Source organism: Podarcis erhardii (assembly GCF_964252035.2).
Source record: "Podarcis erhardii genome assembly, chromosome: 2".
NCBI lineage: Eukaryota > Metazoa > Chordata > Lepidosauria > Squamata > Lacertidae > Podarcis > Podarcis erhardii.
Genome location: NC_138498.1, coordinates 28808841 through 28828760, shown reverse-complemented (window position 1 = coordinate 28828760; position 19920 = coordinate 28808841). Strand labels below are relative to the sequence as shown.

The window sequence follows — 19920 nt, the reverse complement described above, 5'->3', positions numbered from 1 at the left end:
CCTCCCCCACTGCCCCGATACCCTGCGTGGCAGCGGCGATCAAGCAGGAAAACGTACTGGCGGACATTGGGAGCCCGAGAAGGCAGCCCGGGAAGGCTGCACGCCACCTTTTGCCAGGAAGCAGCAGGAGGAGAATGACCAGGGTCAGGGTAGTCTTTAGCAGATGCAGAGGCTTGGGAGGGAAACTGCGCGCAGCTTCCATCCTAAGCCTCTGCAGCAATTGCTCTCCTCCTGCGGAGGCTTGGGAAGGAAGCTGTGCACCCGCCAGACATACAGCTGGTGGGCATGCAGGGAAAGGGGAGGCTGCCAGCAAAGCCGCGCAGCCCCCCCACTCGCTAGGGCGCCCCTGAGAGGCCGGCGCCCTGGCGCAACAAACCACTAACATCAATGGGGAAGACGGCTCTGGGTGTTGAAGCGAGATGTGGCAACAACAGGCAGGTGTTTCCACCGGGTGGGCACATAGAAGAATGCTGCTAGATGCTGGTGGTCATTGTCATCATGTACAGATTCTGCTGATGGTTCCCAGGCAGCCAGATCCTCTTTTTGAAGAAGAAGAAGAGTTTGGATTTGATATCCCGCTTTATCACTACCTGAAGGAGTCTCAAAGCGGCTAACAATCTCCTTTCCCTTCCTCCCCCACAACAAACACTCTGTGAGGTGAGTGAGGCTGAGAGACTTCAGAGAAGTGTGCCTAGCCCAAGGTCACCCAGCAGCTGCATGTGGAGGAGCAGGGAAGCGAACCCGGTTCACCAGATTACAAGTCTACCGCTCTGAACCACTACACCACACTGGCTCTTTTTGGTGCCCACCAAGCCCCTGATGGCCAGCAGCGGGCAGCCTGCACATGCCTCATGGGCATCACAGCGGAGATAACCAGTGAGCTCCCAGGAGCGCTCTGCACACCCCCAGGGGACCTACTCTAACCCCCGTTGGAGGTTCCTGACATCGCGTGATTGCCCTCTGCTCGCTTAGTCGACGATAGCAGCCCTTTCCTTGTGTCATTTTGACAGTTGATTAGTACACAAGGGGGGGGGGGAGAACAGGCCTGCACCAAAGAGACCCTCAAGCTTGCTGGTATCCCTTTTCACCTACAATTTGCAGGTTTGGCTTTGCAGGTCACCTGCACACAGCTCCCTCCTTGCGAATCAGGGATGACGCAAACAGCAAGAGAGGCTCTCAAAAGGTCCTGCATGGTGCCGGTGCCGCCATTTTGAGGGAGGCTCAACAAGACCTCACAGGAGTTGCTGCTGCTGCCACCGCCCTTATTAGCTGAGCAGCCCTTGCCAGTTTATTAAACCAGTTATCCTGATCAGCCCAAGTTCAAAGCCTATACTGATCCCTCACCCCCAAAACAATACCATCAACTGGGTGTTTCTTAAAGCATAATTGACCCCAGCCAAAAGCTGAGCTTGAAGACAGTGCTAAGTGTGGCAGGCCGGAAATGTTCTGCACCTCTGCATCCAGCTGTCGGGTTTTACAAATCGGGAGTCCTTGCCTTATATGTTGTAAGCCGCCCAGCATGGATGGGGAAACCCAGCCAGATGGGTGGGATAAGAAGAATAAGAAGAATAAGAAGAATAAGAAGAATAAGAAGAATTCCATAGCCATACATGGAATGTGTATATAAATCAGTCCTTTAACCATGCTCCATAATCTCTTAAAGAACGTAGTGACCTCGCATTGCTTTGGCCACGTATTCGCCAACCAGACAAGATGGGAGGAGATGCATAATAATGTATCTGGATACTCTTTGAGGTGAAGGGACGCGGGTGGCGCTGTGGGTTAAACCACAGAGCCTAGGGCTTGCTGATCAGAAGGTCGGCGGTTCGAATCCCCACGATGGGGTGAGCTCCCGTTGCTCGGTCCCAGCTCCTGCCAACCTAGCAGTTTGAAAGCACGAAGTGCAAGTAGATAAGTAGGTACCGCTCTGGCGGGAAGGTAAACGGTGTTTCCGTGCGCTGCTCTCGTTCGCCAGAAGCGGCTTAGTCATGCTGGCCACATGACCCGGAAGCTGTATGCCGGCTCCCTCGGCCATAAAGCGAGATGAGCGCCACTACCCAGAGTCGTCCGTGACTGGACCAGGGGTCAGGGGTCCCTTTACCTTTACCTCTTTGAGGTAAATTATTTGAAATAGTTCTTATTGTATATGATGAATTTGGATTTTTCTTTAGACTGCTTCAAGATCTGGTGATGGTAAGTGGGCGCTAAATGAACTTAATAAGGGTAAGTGTTATGTACTAAGCTTGGCTGCCAATGGCCGCTAATCACAACAGCTATAGGATCAAAGACAGTACGTCTAAATGCCAGGGTGCTTCGACATTTAGTATGGAACTGCCATGCTTCAAGTTAGTCAATCTTTAGAGGCTCCCACATGATGCTACTAGGCAGCCTTTGTCATCTTGTATTTCCCCCGATTTTCTATCTCTTCACCTCCCTTCTATGGTTTGAAGGCTACCTCAGAGTCTGCTCCAACTGGATATCTCTCTCTCTCTCTCTCTCTCTCTCTCTCTCTCTCTCACACACACACACACAGAGTGTAGGTCATTCTATCACCAATTGCCAAATGTGAATGATCCCGACAGGTCTTTCTTAGACGCTGATATTGAAATATAGTCGGATCTTTCTTGTGTACTGCTTTGGAAGGATTTCTATTCTGAAAAGCTATTTTAATACTAACTATGCAGAATATGGGACGCGGGTGGCGCTGTGGGTTAAACCACAGAACCTAGGACTTGCCGATCCGAAGGTCGGCGGTTCGAATCCCTGCGACGGGGTGAGCTCCCGTTGCTCGGTCCCTGCTCCTGCCAACCTAGAAGTTTGAAAGCATGTCAAAGTGCAAGTAGATAAATAGGTACCACTCTGGCAGGAAGGTAAATGGCATTTCCGTGCTATGCTGTGGTTCACCACAAGTGGCTTAGTCATGCTGGCCACATGACCTGGAAGCTGTACGCCGGCTCCCTCGGCCAATAAAGCGAGATGAGCACCGCAACTCCAGAGTTGGCCACGACTGGACCTAATGCTCAGGGGTCCCCTTTACCTTTACTATGCAGAATATACCCAAGAGTGCATTCAAACCAATGCAGGTCTGCTGTAAGCTCATGACTGTGTGGAAGTCTTGGCCTTCAAGACTGCAGCAGACAGCAGGATATGAAGCATGTGTTTGGCAGAAACTGCAACCTGCAGTAGGCAGCAAAAAATACAGGAGGCTAAAGAGGTCTCTGGAAATGGCTTGGGGTTGGTATTGGATAATGCACGGTTCTATTTTCTTCCCCACACTACCTTGCCACAGTTCACGGGATATACAAAAGTCAACATTTATCAACTCCAGTGTATGCATTTTTCAAAACCAGTTGCCAGTTCTCATGAAGGAAGAGTCATAGAATATCCAACCCAACGGGAGACTCGTCAGAAATTCTGTGTGTGATCTCAAAGGTCTGTATCATTTCTCCACGTATTCAGCGATGGTTTCTGGTTGGCGAACAGTCTTGTTGCCCCTTGTTGGAAGACAGCCAAACACATCAGGCGTTTACCATAGCTTCCCACCCACATGGTCATGACCTGAAGCTGTGTGGCTTCCAAGCGTTACCCCCTTCATGTTCCTACACCCAGAAGGAAGTTCTGGAAAGTTTTAAAAGACTGAACTGAACTTGACTATGCAGAAATATAGCATGCACACAGCACTAACAGCAACCCATCTCCCTATAGTGTCACCCAATTTGTGTGTTCTCCTCTAGCATAAAGGCACAACATAGCCACAAGCGCTTCCATTTAAAGCAGATATCTGTGCTTGTGGAGGAAGGAGACCTCTGGCTCCTCTCAGTTACTGTACCAGATGGATAGATGTATTTATGCCCATCCATAGAGATACTTATTTAAGTCTGGGGCATCCAGTCTTGGAGCTGTAAAGACTTTTGGGGCAAACTGAATCCCTGGCAGGAGCACCCACAATCAGTTGGGTGGAGTCTTCCTTTGGGTCATCCTTTCTGCAATAAGCCACCTTCCTACAATGTCTTTGGCCACTTTGCCATCCGACTGAGCGCCAGAGGCAGCTCCCCGGGGCTTCTCAACCTGCTTGTGTCCCCTCAGTTCTCAGCATCGCCGGTTCCTGCCATCTTTGCAGTGAGGGTTGGTGCCATTAACTGTGATGTAGTTCAGCCGTGGAGGGCGCTGGCTGGGCTGGAAGTTTTTCTTGGAGACGCCACCTTGGTTGGAGGGGACTGAGAGAGAGGAGGCCTCAGTAGGACCTAAAGGGGAAGAAGAAGAAGAAGAAGAAGAAGAAGAAGAAGAAGAAGAGGAGGAGGAGGAGGAGGAGGAGGAGGAGGAGGAGGAAAGGAAGATGACTCTGATTAAATTTCATAGGCGTTTGCATCATAACTGAACCCTAATCAGTGTTTGTCTGACACAACCAAACCACCCCTCAGTCCCTCATATTTCTTCATGACATAATTAATTACACTGACCTTTGTGTTAGTCCAATAGCCTTCAGTACAATTCTGCCATCTCTGTAACCTTCAAAACCCTTAAGCATGAGGTGGCATTTATTCTATGTAAGCTATTTCATTAATTCATTAATTCATTAATTATTTTATTTATTAGATTTATATACTGCCCTTCAACATAAGATCTCAGGGCAGTTCACACAATAAAGTACAGGATAAAACAAGTAAATTATTCAAACGAAACAGCAAAACAATAGTATCTGAAGAAGTGTGCATCTGAAGAATAGTATCTGAAGAAGTGTGCATGCACACGAAAGCTCATACCAAGAACTGACTTAGTTGGTCTTTAAGGTGCTACTGGAAGGAATTTGTTTTGTTTTGACTATGGCAGACCAACATGGCTACCTATCTGTAAGCAAAACAATAGCTCCCCCTTCCTGTGGACACATTTAAAAGGCTGTAGAATATTAATCAGCCAAAAGGCCTGGTTGCAGAGGATTTTTTCTGCCTGGCGCCAGGTGAACCTCCCCGGGGTTAGTGTTACACAAACAGGGAGCCACTACAGAGAAGACCCTGTTCTCATGTTGCCACCCTTTGGACCTCACATGGAGAAGGCAAACAAAGAAGGGCCTCAGATGATGACTGCAGAGTCTGGGATGGTTTATATTACTCCAAAGTGAAAATGTGGGATCCTGCATGCACACCGGAGGACAAGATGCTTCCCTTAAGCTCTGGCACCCAAATTCCTTGCTGTGACCCATGGTTAACTTTACTACAGTGGAGGACGGCTGTTAACAGCAGCAAGACTTTACTTGCACTTGCTTAGGCGCCCCTACCTGAGGATGGCTGGGCCTGCAGAAGCCTCACTCTGGACAACTGCATGGCTGCCCTCCCAATTCCCCGAGTGTTGTGAGTCCCTCCAGCAGCCGTTATCTTGTGTTCAGAACTGCTTTCCAGCGGATGACGGCGGGCAACATTGTTCTTCGGACACGGGAGCTGCAGGGGGAAGAGGCAAACACACAGACTGAGAAGGTGCTTCGTGAACAGGGGGTGCGGATCTCTTTTACCATTCCATAATTTCTTATTAAGGAGCATTTGCAAGGGAGATATGAAGGGGGAGGGAGGAGATAAGGTCAGTCTACATAACTTTAATCCGCGCTATTCATTGTACAAAAAAACAGCTTTCTGGTTGGGAACATGGCCAGGGGGAACTGTGCCCCTTTTAACAGAAGAACCACACTTTTTCTGTGCTTTTGGTTTAGCGTTAGAATGCTAAGTTGAAAACATGCAAATTTGCCATGCACAAAATGGAGACTGGAGACATGTAAGGGGCCATTTAGCCTGGCTGGGTATTTTTTTTTTAGATTGCAACCAGGCTCTGTCGGAAGGTCTCATGTGAGTCTTCCTTTTTTTAAAAAAAAGAAAAGAAAAGTTTTTATTTATACTTTTCAAGTTTATACATTTTTATCTTTTTATATCTTTTATATATATGTGGTGGACTTGCAAGAAAGCAAAGGTATTTTGGGAAATGATACAGGAGATAAAAAGAAGAAGTTTTAAATGAGTATTTATATTTAAAAAGCATGAAGCATTTCTGTTAGGGATTAGAGGGGCAGAAATTACCCCTCCCCCCCAAAAAAATGTTAAAGTTGTTTATGTATGTAACAACAGCAGCTAGGATTCTATACGGGAGAAAGAAGAAGTTCCAATCAAAGGAGAATGGAGAAGTAAGATCAGGTATCCCCAACCTGCGGCCCTCCAGATGCTTTGGCCTACAACTCCCACGATCCCTAGCTAACAGGACCAGTGGTCAGGGATGATGGGAATTGTAGTCCAAAAACCTGAAGGGCCGAAGGATGCCTGAGGATTCAATGGAGGATGCAAAAGAGGCAAAATTAAGAGACTCTCATGATGTGAATTTTTACGGAAGAATGGGTGCCTTTTTCAGACGGTTTGAAGAAATATCACAGTAGGATGAACTTGTGAGCAGGATCTGAGCTACGAGCAACAGAAGCAATCAGCTAATAATATTGTGGTTAGGATTTGATAGATACAAGAGAGGGGTGGCAGCGGAAGGAGAGAGATAACAGCAACTCTGTGGGAAATGGGGCGGGACATCAGCAAAAATAAGAGAAAAGGCGAAACTGTGTACAGTGGTACCTTGGGTTAAGAACTTAATTCATTCTGGAGATCTGTTCTTAACCTGAAACTGTTCTTAACCTGAAGCACCACTTTAGCTAATGGGGCCTCCTGCTGCTGCCGCGCCGCCGGAACACCGCCACTGCAAAATTTCTGTTCTCATCCTGAAGCAAAGTTCTTAACCCGAGGTACTATTTCTGGGTTAGCAGAGTCTGTAACCTGAAGTGTATGTAACCTGAGGTACCACTGTATATGTCAAAAATGTTGAAATTAACCAAACATAATTGGGTAGCTGTGAGATGCTGAGGACACGTACCCTGTGGCCGGTGACCTCAAAGGACCGAGACCTTCGCTTCCTCCTCTTGGCCTCTAGCGATTCTTCCCTCTTCTCAAGCTTCTTGTTTCCCTTTTTGCTGACCCGGAGCCACGGCCCAGGGGAGCGTCTGGGGCCATTCCTTCCTGGCACAGTCTCGCCAGTGCTGCTGGACAAGTTGTCCTCGCTGACGGCGTGCTGCAGGCCTGGGCTGGCAGGCTGGCAGAGGGCTGGGGTCTCTCGGCACAGGGGGTCCTCGCTCTCGCTCAGAGAGTGGAGGGAGAGGCTGCTGTGTTCCTTGGTCGGCTCCAGCAGGTTCCTCCGGTCGTACTCCAGCACCCGGGAGCGGCGCCGGGCAGCCTTCACCACGATGCTCTTGGTGCCGCTCGCTATCTCTTTGCGCTCTGCCAACGGAGGGTGCGTGTGCCAAAAAAAGGATATTTTTTTATTGCACTGCGCATTTTCCTCTCCCCCCCCCCCATGTTTTTTATTAGTTTTATTACCTGATAAACAAACACATACAATAAAGTAACCAAAATAAGAAAACAACGACAACAACAACAACAGAAAAACAAGGAACAAGAAACATACATACAACCACAAATCCGTAAGTTCTTACACATGGACTTACGTCACCATATTCTTCATTCCCAATTCCTTTTCTTCTCTGACAGACTTCCATCTTCCTCAAAGCAGGTAGTTTTGTCTATTTGTTAAACTGCTTCTTTTATCATTTCATCATTTCTACAGTTTCCCACATACTATACTTATAATCCATATTATGGTTTGAGAAAATTAATCAAAGCAAATCCAGGTTTTGACCTGGGGCACAGGTTTTTTTTTTTTAAAAAGTAATCTCTATAAATTTCCCATTCCTTTTGGAACTTTTGGTTAGGCCGTCTCCTAATTTTCTCCATCATTTTTGCCAATTCGAGATATTCAAATAATTTATCCTGCCATTCATTTTTCGTTGGTAATAATTCACTTTTCGTATTTCTAGCTATTAATATTCTTGCTGCACTTGTAGCATATAAGAATATTCTCCTTTTTTCATTTGGGATATCTGAATCTAAAATACCCAAAAGGAAAGCTTCTGGTTTCTTTATGAAGGTTTGCTTAAACATATTTTCCCCCTAACTCCTCATATATAATATGCACATTTTCCTTGGCCTAGCTTTCAGGTACCCTTGGCTAGAGTACGCAAATGCAAAAACACAACAAAGAGTTGCCGTTGCAATCGCACAAAGTGGGAGAAGGGGGAAGGTGAAGGACCCGGCTGCAAACAGGGATGCCAACTTGAATAAAAATTTGGGGGGCCCAGGTAAGCCCTGCTCCATCATAAGATGCAGTGCATGTACACCATGAGCAATGCCCATTAACGGGGGGGGGGGGGGGGAGAGGCCCCTTCAAATATTTCACTTGGGGGATCTTGGCCCCTAGGAGTTGGCTCTGATGAGTAGAAGAATTCCTCCAATACAAAGGAGTCACTGGGCTCCTAAATTTTGAGGAAGCCTCCCCACAACGAGGCTGATACCGTTCAACCCGGCTGTTGCCAGTTTGCGACATAACTGAGAGTAGGGAGAAGGTACAATGGGAAAACATTTACAGTGGTACCTTGGGTTACAAACACCTCGGGTTACAAACAATTTGGGTTACAGACTCTGCTAACCCAGAAGTACTACCTCGGGTTAAGAACTTTACCTCAGGATGAGAACAGAAATCGTGCTCCGGCGGCGCGGCGGCAGCGGGAGGCCCCATTAGCTAAAGTGGTGCCTCAGGTTAAGAACAGTTTCACGTTAAGAACGGACCTCCGGAACAAATTAAGTACGTAACCAGAGGTACCACTGTAATCTTTAAAATATCTGGGTTATAGTTACCTCCGTGTGGCAGGATGCCGTCAGAGCAGTGGTCGCTGCTGTCAGGGGAGGAATTTCGTTGGCTACTCAGGCTTACCAAACTCTCTCTCGGCACATACTGTGGAGAAGAACAGAGGCAGGGAAAGTCAAGACAGAGCAACTCACATCTCATGAACTCTGGAGCCACATATGGTTTTGTTTTGTTTTTTTGCAGCCTCCCCCATCATGGCTCCACCAGTACAATTTTTCAAATATATACAGGCAACTCGTGGGGTGGTGGTGGGGGTGTGTGGAAGCCTGCCCCATTCCATCCCTGCCCCCTTTCGGGGCCCAAAGCAACATGTGCATCGGCAGTTGCGTGCTCATCAAACATGCACAAAATGGTTGCCGCTGAAACACCTCCTCTTTCTGTTCAGCGTGATCTTCTGTAAAGCAGCTGTGCTACGAAATTGCAGGTCTTTGCAGAACGCTACCAACTACAGTCATACCTTGGTTCTTAAATTTAATCAGTTCCGGGAGTCCATTCGACTCCCGAAAAGGTTCGGAAATAGGTGCGGCTCCCCATTCACTGCAGGAGCTTCCTGCAGCCAATTGTAAGCCGCGGAAGCCACGTTGGACGTTCGGCTTCCAAAAAATGTACACAAACCGGAAGACTCACTTCTGGGTTTGCGATGTTTGGGAGGTGATTTGTTCAACAACTAAGGCTTCCGACTACCAAGGTACCACTGTATGTAGAAATGTCTCTTGTTACAGAGGAATGCCCGTGCATTCTTGAAACGAAGGCACAAATCCTCTGCATATCAAGTCAGGGTTCTGTCCTCTCCCCCATGCTTTTTAACATCTACATGCAGCCGCTGGGAGAGATCATTGGGGGTTTGGGCTGGGTGTTCATCAGTATGCATTTAAATCAGAACCAGTGAAGGCGGTGAAGGTCCTGTGTGAGTGTCTGGAGGCGGTTGGAGGATAGAAGGCAGCTAACAGATTGAGGTTGAATCCTGACAAGCCAGAAGTACTGTTCTTGGGGGACAGGGGGCGGGCTGGTGTGGAGGACTCTCTGATCCTGAATGGGGCAACTGTGCCCCTGAAGGACCAGGTGCGCAGCCTGGGAGTCATTTTGGACTCACAGCTGTCCATGGAGGCGCAGGTCAGTTCTGTGTCCAGGGCAGCTGTTTACCAGCTCCATCTGGTGCATAGGCTGAGGCCCTATCTGTCTGCAGACTGTCTTGCCAGAGTGGTGAATGCTCTGGTTCTCTCCCGCTTGGACTACTGCAATGCGCTCTACATGGGGCTACCTTTGAAGGTGACTCGGAAACTGCAATTAATCCAGAATGCGGCAGCTAGACTGGTGACTGGGAGTGGCCGCCGAGACCATATAACACCGGTCCGGAAAGATCTTCATTGGCTTCCAGTACATTTCTGAGCACAATTCAAAGTGTTGGTGCTGACCTTTAAAGCCCTAAACAGCCTTGGTCCTGTATACCTGAAGGAGCATCTCCACCCCCATCATCCAGCCTGGACACTGAGGTCCAGCACCAAGGGCCTTCTGGCGGTTCCTTCGCTGCAAGAAGTGAGGTTACAGGGAACCAGGCAGAGGGCCTTCTCGTTAGTGGCGCCTGCCCTGTGGAACGCCCTCCCACCAGATGTCAAGGAAAGAAACAACTATTTAACTTTTAAAAGACAACTGAAGGTGGCCCTGTTTAGGGAAGTTTTTAATGTCTGATGCTGGATTGTTTTTAATATTCTGTTGGAAGCTGCCCAGAGTGGCTGGGGAAACCCAGCCAGATGGGCGTGGTAGAAATAAATTATTATTATTATTATTATTATTATTATTAATCACTCCCCCCACCCCTGTCGATTCACACCTCTTGAGTGATCATGCCATTCACATGGATAGGAGGTGGTGTCACTACTGCTGAATTCTTGATCTGCCGGGCCCGTGGACTAGCCTTGAACACCTGGCTTGCTTCACTGCTGAGAAGAGAAAGAAAGATAACCTGTTCGTATCAGATCTTGAGATGGGGGCTGCACGAGATACGTTCCACAAAAAGGTATCAAGTTAATCTTACCTGTCTTGCTCGGGGACAAGGGGTGGGAGAGTGCCCCTTCGGGAATCCCTCCGTGGCGGCTGCTGGTACTCGGAGCCCAGTGTCCTTACACTCTCTTGGTCAGAGTCCAGGATACTTTCCACCGGGAGCGGGGGAAGCTTTGGCACAGAGGTGTCCTGCAGGGAAAACAGAACATGGATGCTCTGAAAGCCCTGCAGGTATAGCCAAAAGCAACTGCAACCTTGCATTCTCCACCTATAGTTCGTAGCTGAAGTTGATGGCCCAAGAAGGGGCAACACCACCTCTGGCATTAAGGGGTAAAGGGGACCCCTGACCATTAGGTCCAGTCATGGCCGACTCTGGGGCTGTGGCGCTCATCTCGCTTTATTGGCCGAGAGAGCCGGCGTACAGCTTCTGGGTCATGTGGCCAGCATGACTAAGCCGCTTCTGGCGAACCAGAGCAGCGCACAGAAACGCCATTTACCTTCCTGCCAGAGCGGTACCTATTTATCTACTTGCACTTTGATGTGCTTTCAAACTGCTAGGTTGGCAGGAGCAGGGACCGAGCAATGGGAGCTCACCCCGCTGTAGGAATTCGAACCGCCAACCTTCTGATCAGCAAGCCCTAGGCTCTGTGGTTTAACCTACAGTGCCACCCGTGTCCCGGTGGCATTAGGAAACAAGTTATTAGCTTTGCCGTCTCGTTGGATCAACTTTGTTTGTTTGATACACCACCCTTCATCATAAGACCTCAGGGCAGCTCACAGAAAAAAATACAGGATAAAAACAAGCAAAGAAGTAAAACGAAAGAGCAAAACGATATCCCTCCCTTCCCACAGACACAGTTAAAAGGCTGTAGTATATTAATCAGCCCAAGGCCTGGTTGAAAAGGAACTTTCTACCTGGCACCTAAAATATATATAATGAAGGTGCCAGGCGAACCTCCCTGGCAAGAGCACTCCACCAACGGGGAGCCACTACAGAGAAGGCCCTATTCTCATGTTGCCACCCTCTGGACCTCACATGGAGGAGGCACATGAAGAAGGGCCTCAGATGATGACTGCAGTCTGGGATGGTTTATATGGGAAGAGGCGGTCCTTGAGGTATTGGGGTCCTGAGCTTTTTAAGGCTTTATAGGTCAAAACCAGCATTTTGAGTTGGGCCCGGATACTAACTGGCAGCCAGTGCAGTTGGGCCGGGATTGGTGTAATATGCTCGGCCGCTTGGTTTCTCTGGGTTTTGCCTGCTAATTTATCTTTCTGATTATTTAACGCAGATGCAACAATGAGCCCAAGGATAAACACTGGGGTGAGTTTGGCTGCCTCTGATTTGGACTTGGCTGTAGGTGGTTAGGTTCAAAAAGCCTAGTGAGAAACAGGACTCTGGCTAGGTCTGTAGAGCCCAAAAGTTGCCTTACAAGGGCTATTCCAAGCCAGGCATTTCGTGTAGAATGGGACTCATAATAGGTCAGACAGTGTGGTCTTTATATGTGAAGGCTGGTGCCGCCAATGAGTTGTTGCTGTGGATTAGGACCGGACGTGGTGGCAGCATGGTACCTTGAGGGCCCGGGCGGCCGCTCGGTCAATGGCAGCAACACGGTCCAAGCCTCCCTCGTCCAGTTCATGCAAGTAGGCTTGATACAGTTCTTCTAGGTGGGATGGCACCGACAGCTGAGACTCTGGCAAGAAGAGAGAGGATGGGGAAATGGTTGCACAATGGAGAATCAATGCTCCACACATGTTTCAGGTCTAGTCTGCAACAGCGACCATGACCCCTATTATAAACGGGTTAGGCAGAATCCAAATAAAGGAATGGAAGGGAAGGGAAGGGAATGGATATTACCTTTGCGCTACAGGGACTGCGAGAACACTAATTGCCAAAAATTGGAAAAAAGAAACAATACCGACAAAAAAAGAGTGGCAAGATAAATTATTTGATTATATTGAATTGGCTAGATTGACAGAAGCCATTAGGGGTCAGCCCAAGCAAAGATTTCAAAAAGAATGGGGAAAATATAGAGAATACCTTAAAAAGCAGTGCCCTCAAATTAATATTTGGACTTGTTTCGATTAACTTCTGCAAAATAAATTATGGTATAAAAGTTAAAAACAGAAGGAAAGTGGGGTAATAATGAACTAAGAAGGAGACAGTTTACCAAAAACGAAAAGAGAACCGTGTTGAGGATGAAGGAAGTCAATTGGAAGAAAAGAAGAATTGAAATATTTTATATATATATATAGTTTGATCTGTGTAAGTTTCCATACATTATTATGTTTTATTGTATTTCTTTGTTGTTTTTTGTTTTTGTTTTTTGATTGTGTATTATTACTTTTATGTTTAGTTCTGTGTGTGTGTGTGTGTGTGTGTGTGTTGTGAAACAAACTTAATAAAAATTTGAAATTAAAAAAAATAGAATACAAATAAATCAATGAAAATATCTAAAAAGAAACACAGCCGTATCTCCTGACACAACCAATAATTTCAAGGTTAACAGAACCACATTGTTCAGCAGTGCCGGATTAAACTCTGTGGAGACCCTTAGGCAGTCAAAATCTCGGGCCTTGCAAATAATTTCCTAATATGTTTTTGTAATTTTCTTCCCAATATTATTTTTGATCCATTGTTGTGGGGCTCATAAGCCGGTGCATACGCTGCCTATTTGGTAATCCGGCACTGTTGTTCAGCCCTCAAATGTTTGGGTAAACTGTAAAGGTGTTTTTTTAAAAACTCCTCCTGAATGATACGTAGAACAGCACTACATTATACTATGGGTTCAAAATGGTCTATGAACATAGGCAGTCTATATCAGATTGAAAGAAAGAGTGGAGAGGGAACAAAATGTGAACCCATGCTGTGCTTTAAAACATCTCAGGAACATTTCCACACTGATGTACCTTTCTCACTCACACACACACACACTGTCAGGGGCTTTCTCACTCACACACACACTGTCAGGAATGGTGGAGGCCGCCCCCCCTCCCTGAACCTTCCCAAGAATAGGAGGACAGTATAGATTTAGAACAGTGGTTTGCAGAAGGCCAGAGTTCAGAGGTTGCAGAAGCTGGGAAAGAGGAACAGCAGGAAGAAGGAGAAGCCACTGGCGGAGGAAGGGAGGTGTGGTGGGTGCGATCCGCCTGGGTGACATCACCGCCCCACCCCCCCTGGGATGCTTGCTGCTCGTGGCTAGCCCCACCCCTGGGTGCACAACACCTCTGGGTACCGGAGCACTTAGCTCCGCCTCTGGGAGAAGCACCAGGGGAGAGACAGCTGACAGACTCAGTGTCTCTGAAAAGCATTCCTGACACCCCCCTCTCCCAGGACCAGGCAGGGATTGAGGGTATTAGAACAGAGAACTCGGCAGCAGAAAGCTCAGATTAGCCAACATAGGAGTGATGTAGAATTGGGGAGACGCAGAGGGGTGGGACTTTACTTGGAGCAACGCCATTATATAGGGAAGAAGAAAAAGAAGAGTTTGGATTTGATATCCCGCTTTATCACTACCAGAAGGAGTCTCAAAGTGGCTAACATTCTCCTTTCCCTTCCTCCCCCACAACAAACACTCTGTGAGGTGAGTGAGGCTGAGAGACTTCAAAGAAGTGTGACTAGCCCAAGGTCACCCAGCAGCTGCATGTGGAGGAGCGGAGGAGCGAACCCGGTTCCCCAGATTACGAGACTACCGTTCTTAACCACTGCACCACACTGGCTGCATTCCTTCGCCGCTCTCTGTGAATGATTGAATAAATTGCACAGTAAGAGCTTTTATCCTTTCCCTGATTCCTGGCTGACACCATGGGAGGGATCTAATTGCCTGAAGCCTTACACACACACCCCATTCTCAATTGGTGCAAAAGGTGGGAAATGTGGTTTTCTGCATGTCCTGGATCGCGTGCCCTAGGAATGCAAGGTGCAGCGGATCCCCTACGTCTGCACTGAACAGCGGTTGCGGCCGTACCATGGATGATCTGCCGCTGTTCGTGGATGATGCGGTGGCAAAGGCTGCGGTGGCGCTCGAAGCGGCGCACGGTCCGCTCCTGGTGGCGGATGAGGTTGTCCTTCAGCAGGGCCCCCGACTGTATGGCCGTGTTCTCTACTTCCAGCTCGTGGACCTTGCAGAGCAGGCTCAGAACCTCCCGCTGCTCTTCGGAGCTGATGCGCCAGGGCAGAGCCTCTTCCAGCCGGTGCCCACGCTGACGGACTTCCCAGAACCGCCTCTCCAGCTCTGTCTGGCACAGGGGGGAAGTCACACGCCGGGGTCACAGGGGGCCAGCAAAAGCAAGCAGAAGGGCTGCCCAAGAGACTCCTGTTGGCTGCAAACAGCTCAGCCTCAACAGATGCCGCAGTTCCCCTGCGGCCGCAACCCTGGGCCCTCATCCCTCTCTTCCCTCGGAGTGGCTATCGCTTAACTCCTTTGAGCTTCAATACCTTCTGCTTGTGAAGTTTATCCTGCTCCCTCAGGAGGGCTGCAATGTGTTCCCGGGCTAACGTCACTTCCTGCGGCTCCGGCACATCCGACAGGTCGTCGCCAGTGTCGGAGTCCTTCTCGCTTTCATCTTTGCTGTAGCTCTCCTTCCTCTGCTCCTCTCGCCACTTCTGGGCCCGCCGTGCCTTCTCCTGCTCCCAACTGTAGGGCGAGGTGAGTGGGGAAAGGAGGAAGGAAGATGCATCAGGGCCCAAGTGCTGGTAAACCCGGCAGTGTTATTTTCCCACCCTTACTCAGACATGGCAGGCTAGGCTCAGAGCACAGACTCACAGAGAATTCAAACTAGGGACCCCAAAGAATGTGGGAAGGTGCCCTGCCAGCTCTCAGCTCCCTACTTACTCAGCAATGGCCAGGAGGTGGCGAGAGCTCTCAATCTGGATCTCCATGTAATTGTTCTCTAGCTCCATGAGGTGGCGCCGCACATCCATTTGTTCCCGGAAGGTGCTGATCAGCTGCTCCCTCAGCTGGTCCATCTCCTGCCTCTCAAAGGGGTTGCCCTGGAGTTGCACTTCAGCTACAATGAACAGCAGGTAGGGAAAAAGAACCAATGCAAGGAGTCTGGTCAAAATGTCAAGCAAGAAGACGCTACCAAACACCTCTATTATTTCTCCCTTCCCTCACGTTGTGCTATGAGGGCAACCAAGCTCTCCACTGCACAACTTGCTGTTGTTCTTGTTAGATACACAACAACAACAACAACAACAACAACAACAACAACAACAACAACAACAAATTTATTATTTGTACCCCGCCCATATGACTGGGTTGCGCCAGCCACACTGGGCAGCTTCCAGAATATATAAAAACATAATGCAACCATAAACATTAAAAACTTCCCTATGTGGGGCTTCAGGTGTCTTTTAAAGGTTATAGTTACTTGTCTCTTTGACATCTGCTGGGAGGGCATTCCACAGGGAGGGTGCCACTACCAAGAAAACCCCTCTGTCTGGTTCCCTGTAACCTCACTTCTCGCAGTGAGGGAACTGCCAGAAGGGCCTCAGAGCTGGACCTCAGTGTCCGGGCTGAATGATGAGGGTGGAGACGCTCCTTCCGGTATACTGGGCAGAGGCCATTTAGGGCTTTAAAGGTCAGCACCAACACTTTGAATCGTGCTCGGAAACGTACTGGGAGCCAATGTAGGTCTTTCATTCCCTTGGTGTGTCCGGCCTGAATGATTGGGGTGGAGACGCTCTTTAAGTTATACAAGGACAAAGCCATTTAGGGCTTTAAAGGTCAGCACCAACACTCTCCAAAACCTTCAACACACCGCCGAGCCTATACTTTTTGGGTGATGTGTAAAAGCTGAAGGAACTGCAGCCTTTCAGCTACGTTTGAGGGCCACAGGAACATCTTGCCCACCCATCCCATGGCACCTGTTCCCTTTGTACAGGTGTCACTCGGTGAGGCATGAAGCTACCACAGGCATAGGAAGGCTAGAGGCAGGAATGTTAAGTGTCCATGTCCTGGCAGAAACATCCCTCACTCTTCCTACCTTGTATACTGCGGATGTCGGACCGCATTGGGCGTGGCTCTTGCTGTTCAATCTTGCGCTGCAACCGCTGAATCTCACTACGTAGGTCGGCAATGATACTTGTGTATTGGGCGATGTGGTATGAGACATTAAGAAGGTTACGCTTTACCTGCCAAGGTGGAGAGAGGGAATGAGTACTGGAAATCCATGGACACTGTGGCATCCAATTTAAGTTCTCTTAAATTGCTACATGTGGGAGGAAAACTTAAGGACATTCCACCAACATTACTAATACTACTACTACTACTACTACTACTACTACTACTACTACTACTAATAATAATTTATTATTTATACCCCGCCCATCTGGCTGGGCTTCCCCAGCCACTCTGGGCGGCTTCCAAAAGAATATTAAAATACTATGATACATCAAACATTAAAAGCTTCCCTAAACAGGGCTGCCTTCAGATGTCTTCTAAAAGTCTGGTAGTTGTTGTTCTCTTTGACATCTGGTGGGAGGGCGTTCCACAGGGAGGGCGCCACTACAGAGAAGGCCCTCTGCCTGGTTCCCTGTAACTTGGCTTCTCGCAATGAGGGAACCGCCAGAAGGCCCTCGGTGCTGGACCTCAGTGTCCGGGCAGAACGATGGGGGTGGAGACGCTCCTTCAGGTATACTGGACCGAGGCCGTTTAGGGCTTTAAAGGTCAGCACCAACACTTTGAATTGTGCTCAGAAACGTACTATTATATATTATATAAATGTTATGTGGTAGGATACTTAATGGGAAGACTGGAGACATCAGTGGTGGTGTGAAAACATACCGGTATGTAGGGAACCTTGATGAAAGTCTGGCTAATATTTTCTGAGGGGAGAACAGTTAGAAGGTTGCTAGACTGGAAATGCAGGAGACTGGTGTTTTTCTACTTTCCCCCCCCCATTTTCCTAGGACATAAGTACAACACCATCAGATGAAACCAGTGGTCCATCTAGTCTACCAACCTGTCAATCATATAGCTGCCATGCTCTGAAAAGAGATGTCCTGTATGATATAAAACTGTCATTTCCTGGAGCAAGTCTTGTTCCCTACAATTGTGTGTCAATCTGAGAATGGTTCCAGCATTTAGGATGCTCAGAAATGGAGGACTAAAGGATTGGTTTGGCTCTGGTGGAACAACTAGAATGTCCACCCAGTGGCGTAGCGTTTTGCCCCAGGCACAAAATTGTTAGGGGTGCAAAATTGCAACAGCTGGTGCTGCCTCAATACAGGCGCACACTTCCATCACTGGGCTCCACTGAAAATGGATTCTCCATGCAAACCAAGAAGTGAGCACTCCAGACAACGGAACAACTCTTCTTATCTCTGTGGCTGCGGTCCCCTGGGTGACACAGATGTCATTTCCCATTCACGCTCTGCACAGCCCCGGGCTCTGGGAACCCACACTATGCCACTGCGCCCACAAAAGAGAGAAGTTAGAAATCTAGAAAGTGAAAGAACTTTTGGAAAAAGGGTGTGGGGTCTGGGGAATCCTACCGTGGTGCGAATGCTCTTGGCACGCTCTGCATAGGTCAGGGTGCTGCGTGACTCCTCAAAGGAACTGCTGGCAGGGCTGATGTGAGCAATCATTACCGTTCGGCTGTTCCCGCCTAGTGAATCCTAGGATTAGGGAGCAAAGTTGTAGGTCTTAACATAGGAGCTGCTGAGCAGCAGCCAGGATTCTTGACACAGAAGAGGACAAACCAGCCAGATCAGGAAGAGTAGAGGAGCAAGTGGCAGAGCCAGAAACTGGGCCCCACACTAAACCTGAGCTGGACAGCCAAGAACCTTCTAAGCCAAAGCTACCCTAGATTGGGATGCATGCACCACAGAACAGTGCCCCCAGAGCCATATCCCCCTTCCCCTGGCTCCACTGACATCAGGGGCCTCATCTCCCCAATGTCTGCTTACTAATATAAGGAATACTCAAGATGGTAGCTGAGTGAGAGGCTACAGGATGTCCAGGACAAAGGACTAACCCAGTGTTTCCCAAGCTTGTGTCTCCATCTGCTTTTTCAACTACAATTCCCATCATCCCTGACCAATAGTCTTGCTAGCGAGGGATGATGGGAGTTGTAGTCCCAAGGCAGCCGGAGACCCAAGTTTGGGAAACACGGGACTATGCCTTTGTCTCTTAACTCTTCAGGAAGGGTACAGAGCATGATACAGGGAAGTATGACCCAAGAGGAATGAAAGGTTTCATTTGAGTTCCGAATCTTGTAAGTGCAAGTTGTTTGCTTGGAGTGATATAAAGCCTTGCAACTCCAACCTGACCTTACTTGCCATGGCACACTCGGGTGTTGATCACATGTCATGGCCTCCACACAAGGGCAAGATTGGGCACTGTGGTCCTGTCATCCCACCCAGCCTACATTGAGGGACGTTTGGTTCCTAATATGAGAGGACTAGGGAAGGAACAAAATGTTGTGGCAAATATGAGGCTCTCAACAATACCAAACCCACCTTGAATTTCTCCACTTCCTCCCACCTCTGTCACCTTAAGAAGAAGAACACCACTGTCCCTTTGTTTCCTCGACCGCAGCCCCCAAATATGCTATGTTTTTTCTTCCCCACCCCACAGGAGACAAAAGAAAACTCTGTGGTGTGGGGCGGGGGGTAGCGAGAACCAGACTGCCGCCATTTTGTTGTTGCTGTTGTTAAGCGTAAGGACTACAATTCAATGCACACTGGCATGAAATCCTTCGCCCGCAAGCCAACCTTGCCTCGTGAACGTGTGAGAGAGAACATATCATTTAATTCGGGCAATGCCCACCTTGTATGATTAGGCACCCTCCTTGCCAGCCCCACCCCGCAGGCAGACCTACCTTCAGGAGGCGAGTGAGCTTGCTATCCCGGTAATTGACATATTTGACCCCTGCCCTGTCACTGAGCGCATTGATGCAGTTGCCAAGGGCCAGCAGGGAGCGGTTGATGTGAGCGCCTTCCTTCATTCGCTTCCCGCGGTTCTGCGTCTGTGGGAGAAGGAGAGTAGGAGGGACACAAGAATGGAATCGTTGTTCCGAGAAAAACCAAGCAGGGGGCCTGCTGAGACGTTTGCTTCGGCTGCAATTTTGAGAGTGGGTTGGAATCTCTTGCCCTCGTCTTTGCTGTGCTTTCTTGTGCCCTCGACTCCAGCTTTCAAG

General features: G+C 48.6%; 1 protein-coding gene across 1 annotated transcript in view; it reads right to left on the bottom strand.

Moving 5' to 3' along the window:
* Window positions 1–3215: 3215 nt before the first annotated feature.
* LOC309334918 (dynein axonemal intermediate chain 2-like) overlaps window positions 3216–19920 on the bottom strand; it is an 82570-nt gene continuing 65865 nt past the window's right edge. The window contains exons 19-31 of the mRNA XM_081849690.1: window positions 19603–19749; window positions 18275–18397; window positions 16765–16912; window positions 15612–15786; window positions 15215–15413; window positions 14745–15015; window positions 12349–12470; window positions 10814–10968; window positions 10610–10715; window positions 8769–8865; window positions 6895–7295; window positions 5276–5435; window positions 3216–4244 (exon numbers count right to left, since the gene is read on the bottom strand). Of these exons, the coding sequence (XP_081705816.1) occupies window positions 4090–4244; window positions 5276–5435; window positions 6895–7295; window positions 8769–8865; window positions 10610–10715; window positions 10814–10968; window positions 12349–12470; window positions 14745–15015; window positions 15215–15413; window positions 15612–15786; window positions 16765–16912; window positions 18275–18397; window positions 19603–19749 (2259 nt within the window). The 3' untranslated portion in view covers window positions 3216–4089. The remainder of the gene's footprint in view (window positions 4245–5275; window positions 5436–6894; window positions 7296–8768; window positions 8866–10609; window positions 10716–10813; window positions 10969–12348; window positions 12471–14744; window positions 15016–15214; window positions 15414–15611; window positions 15787–16764; window positions 16913–18274; window positions 18398–19602; window positions 19750–19920) is intronic.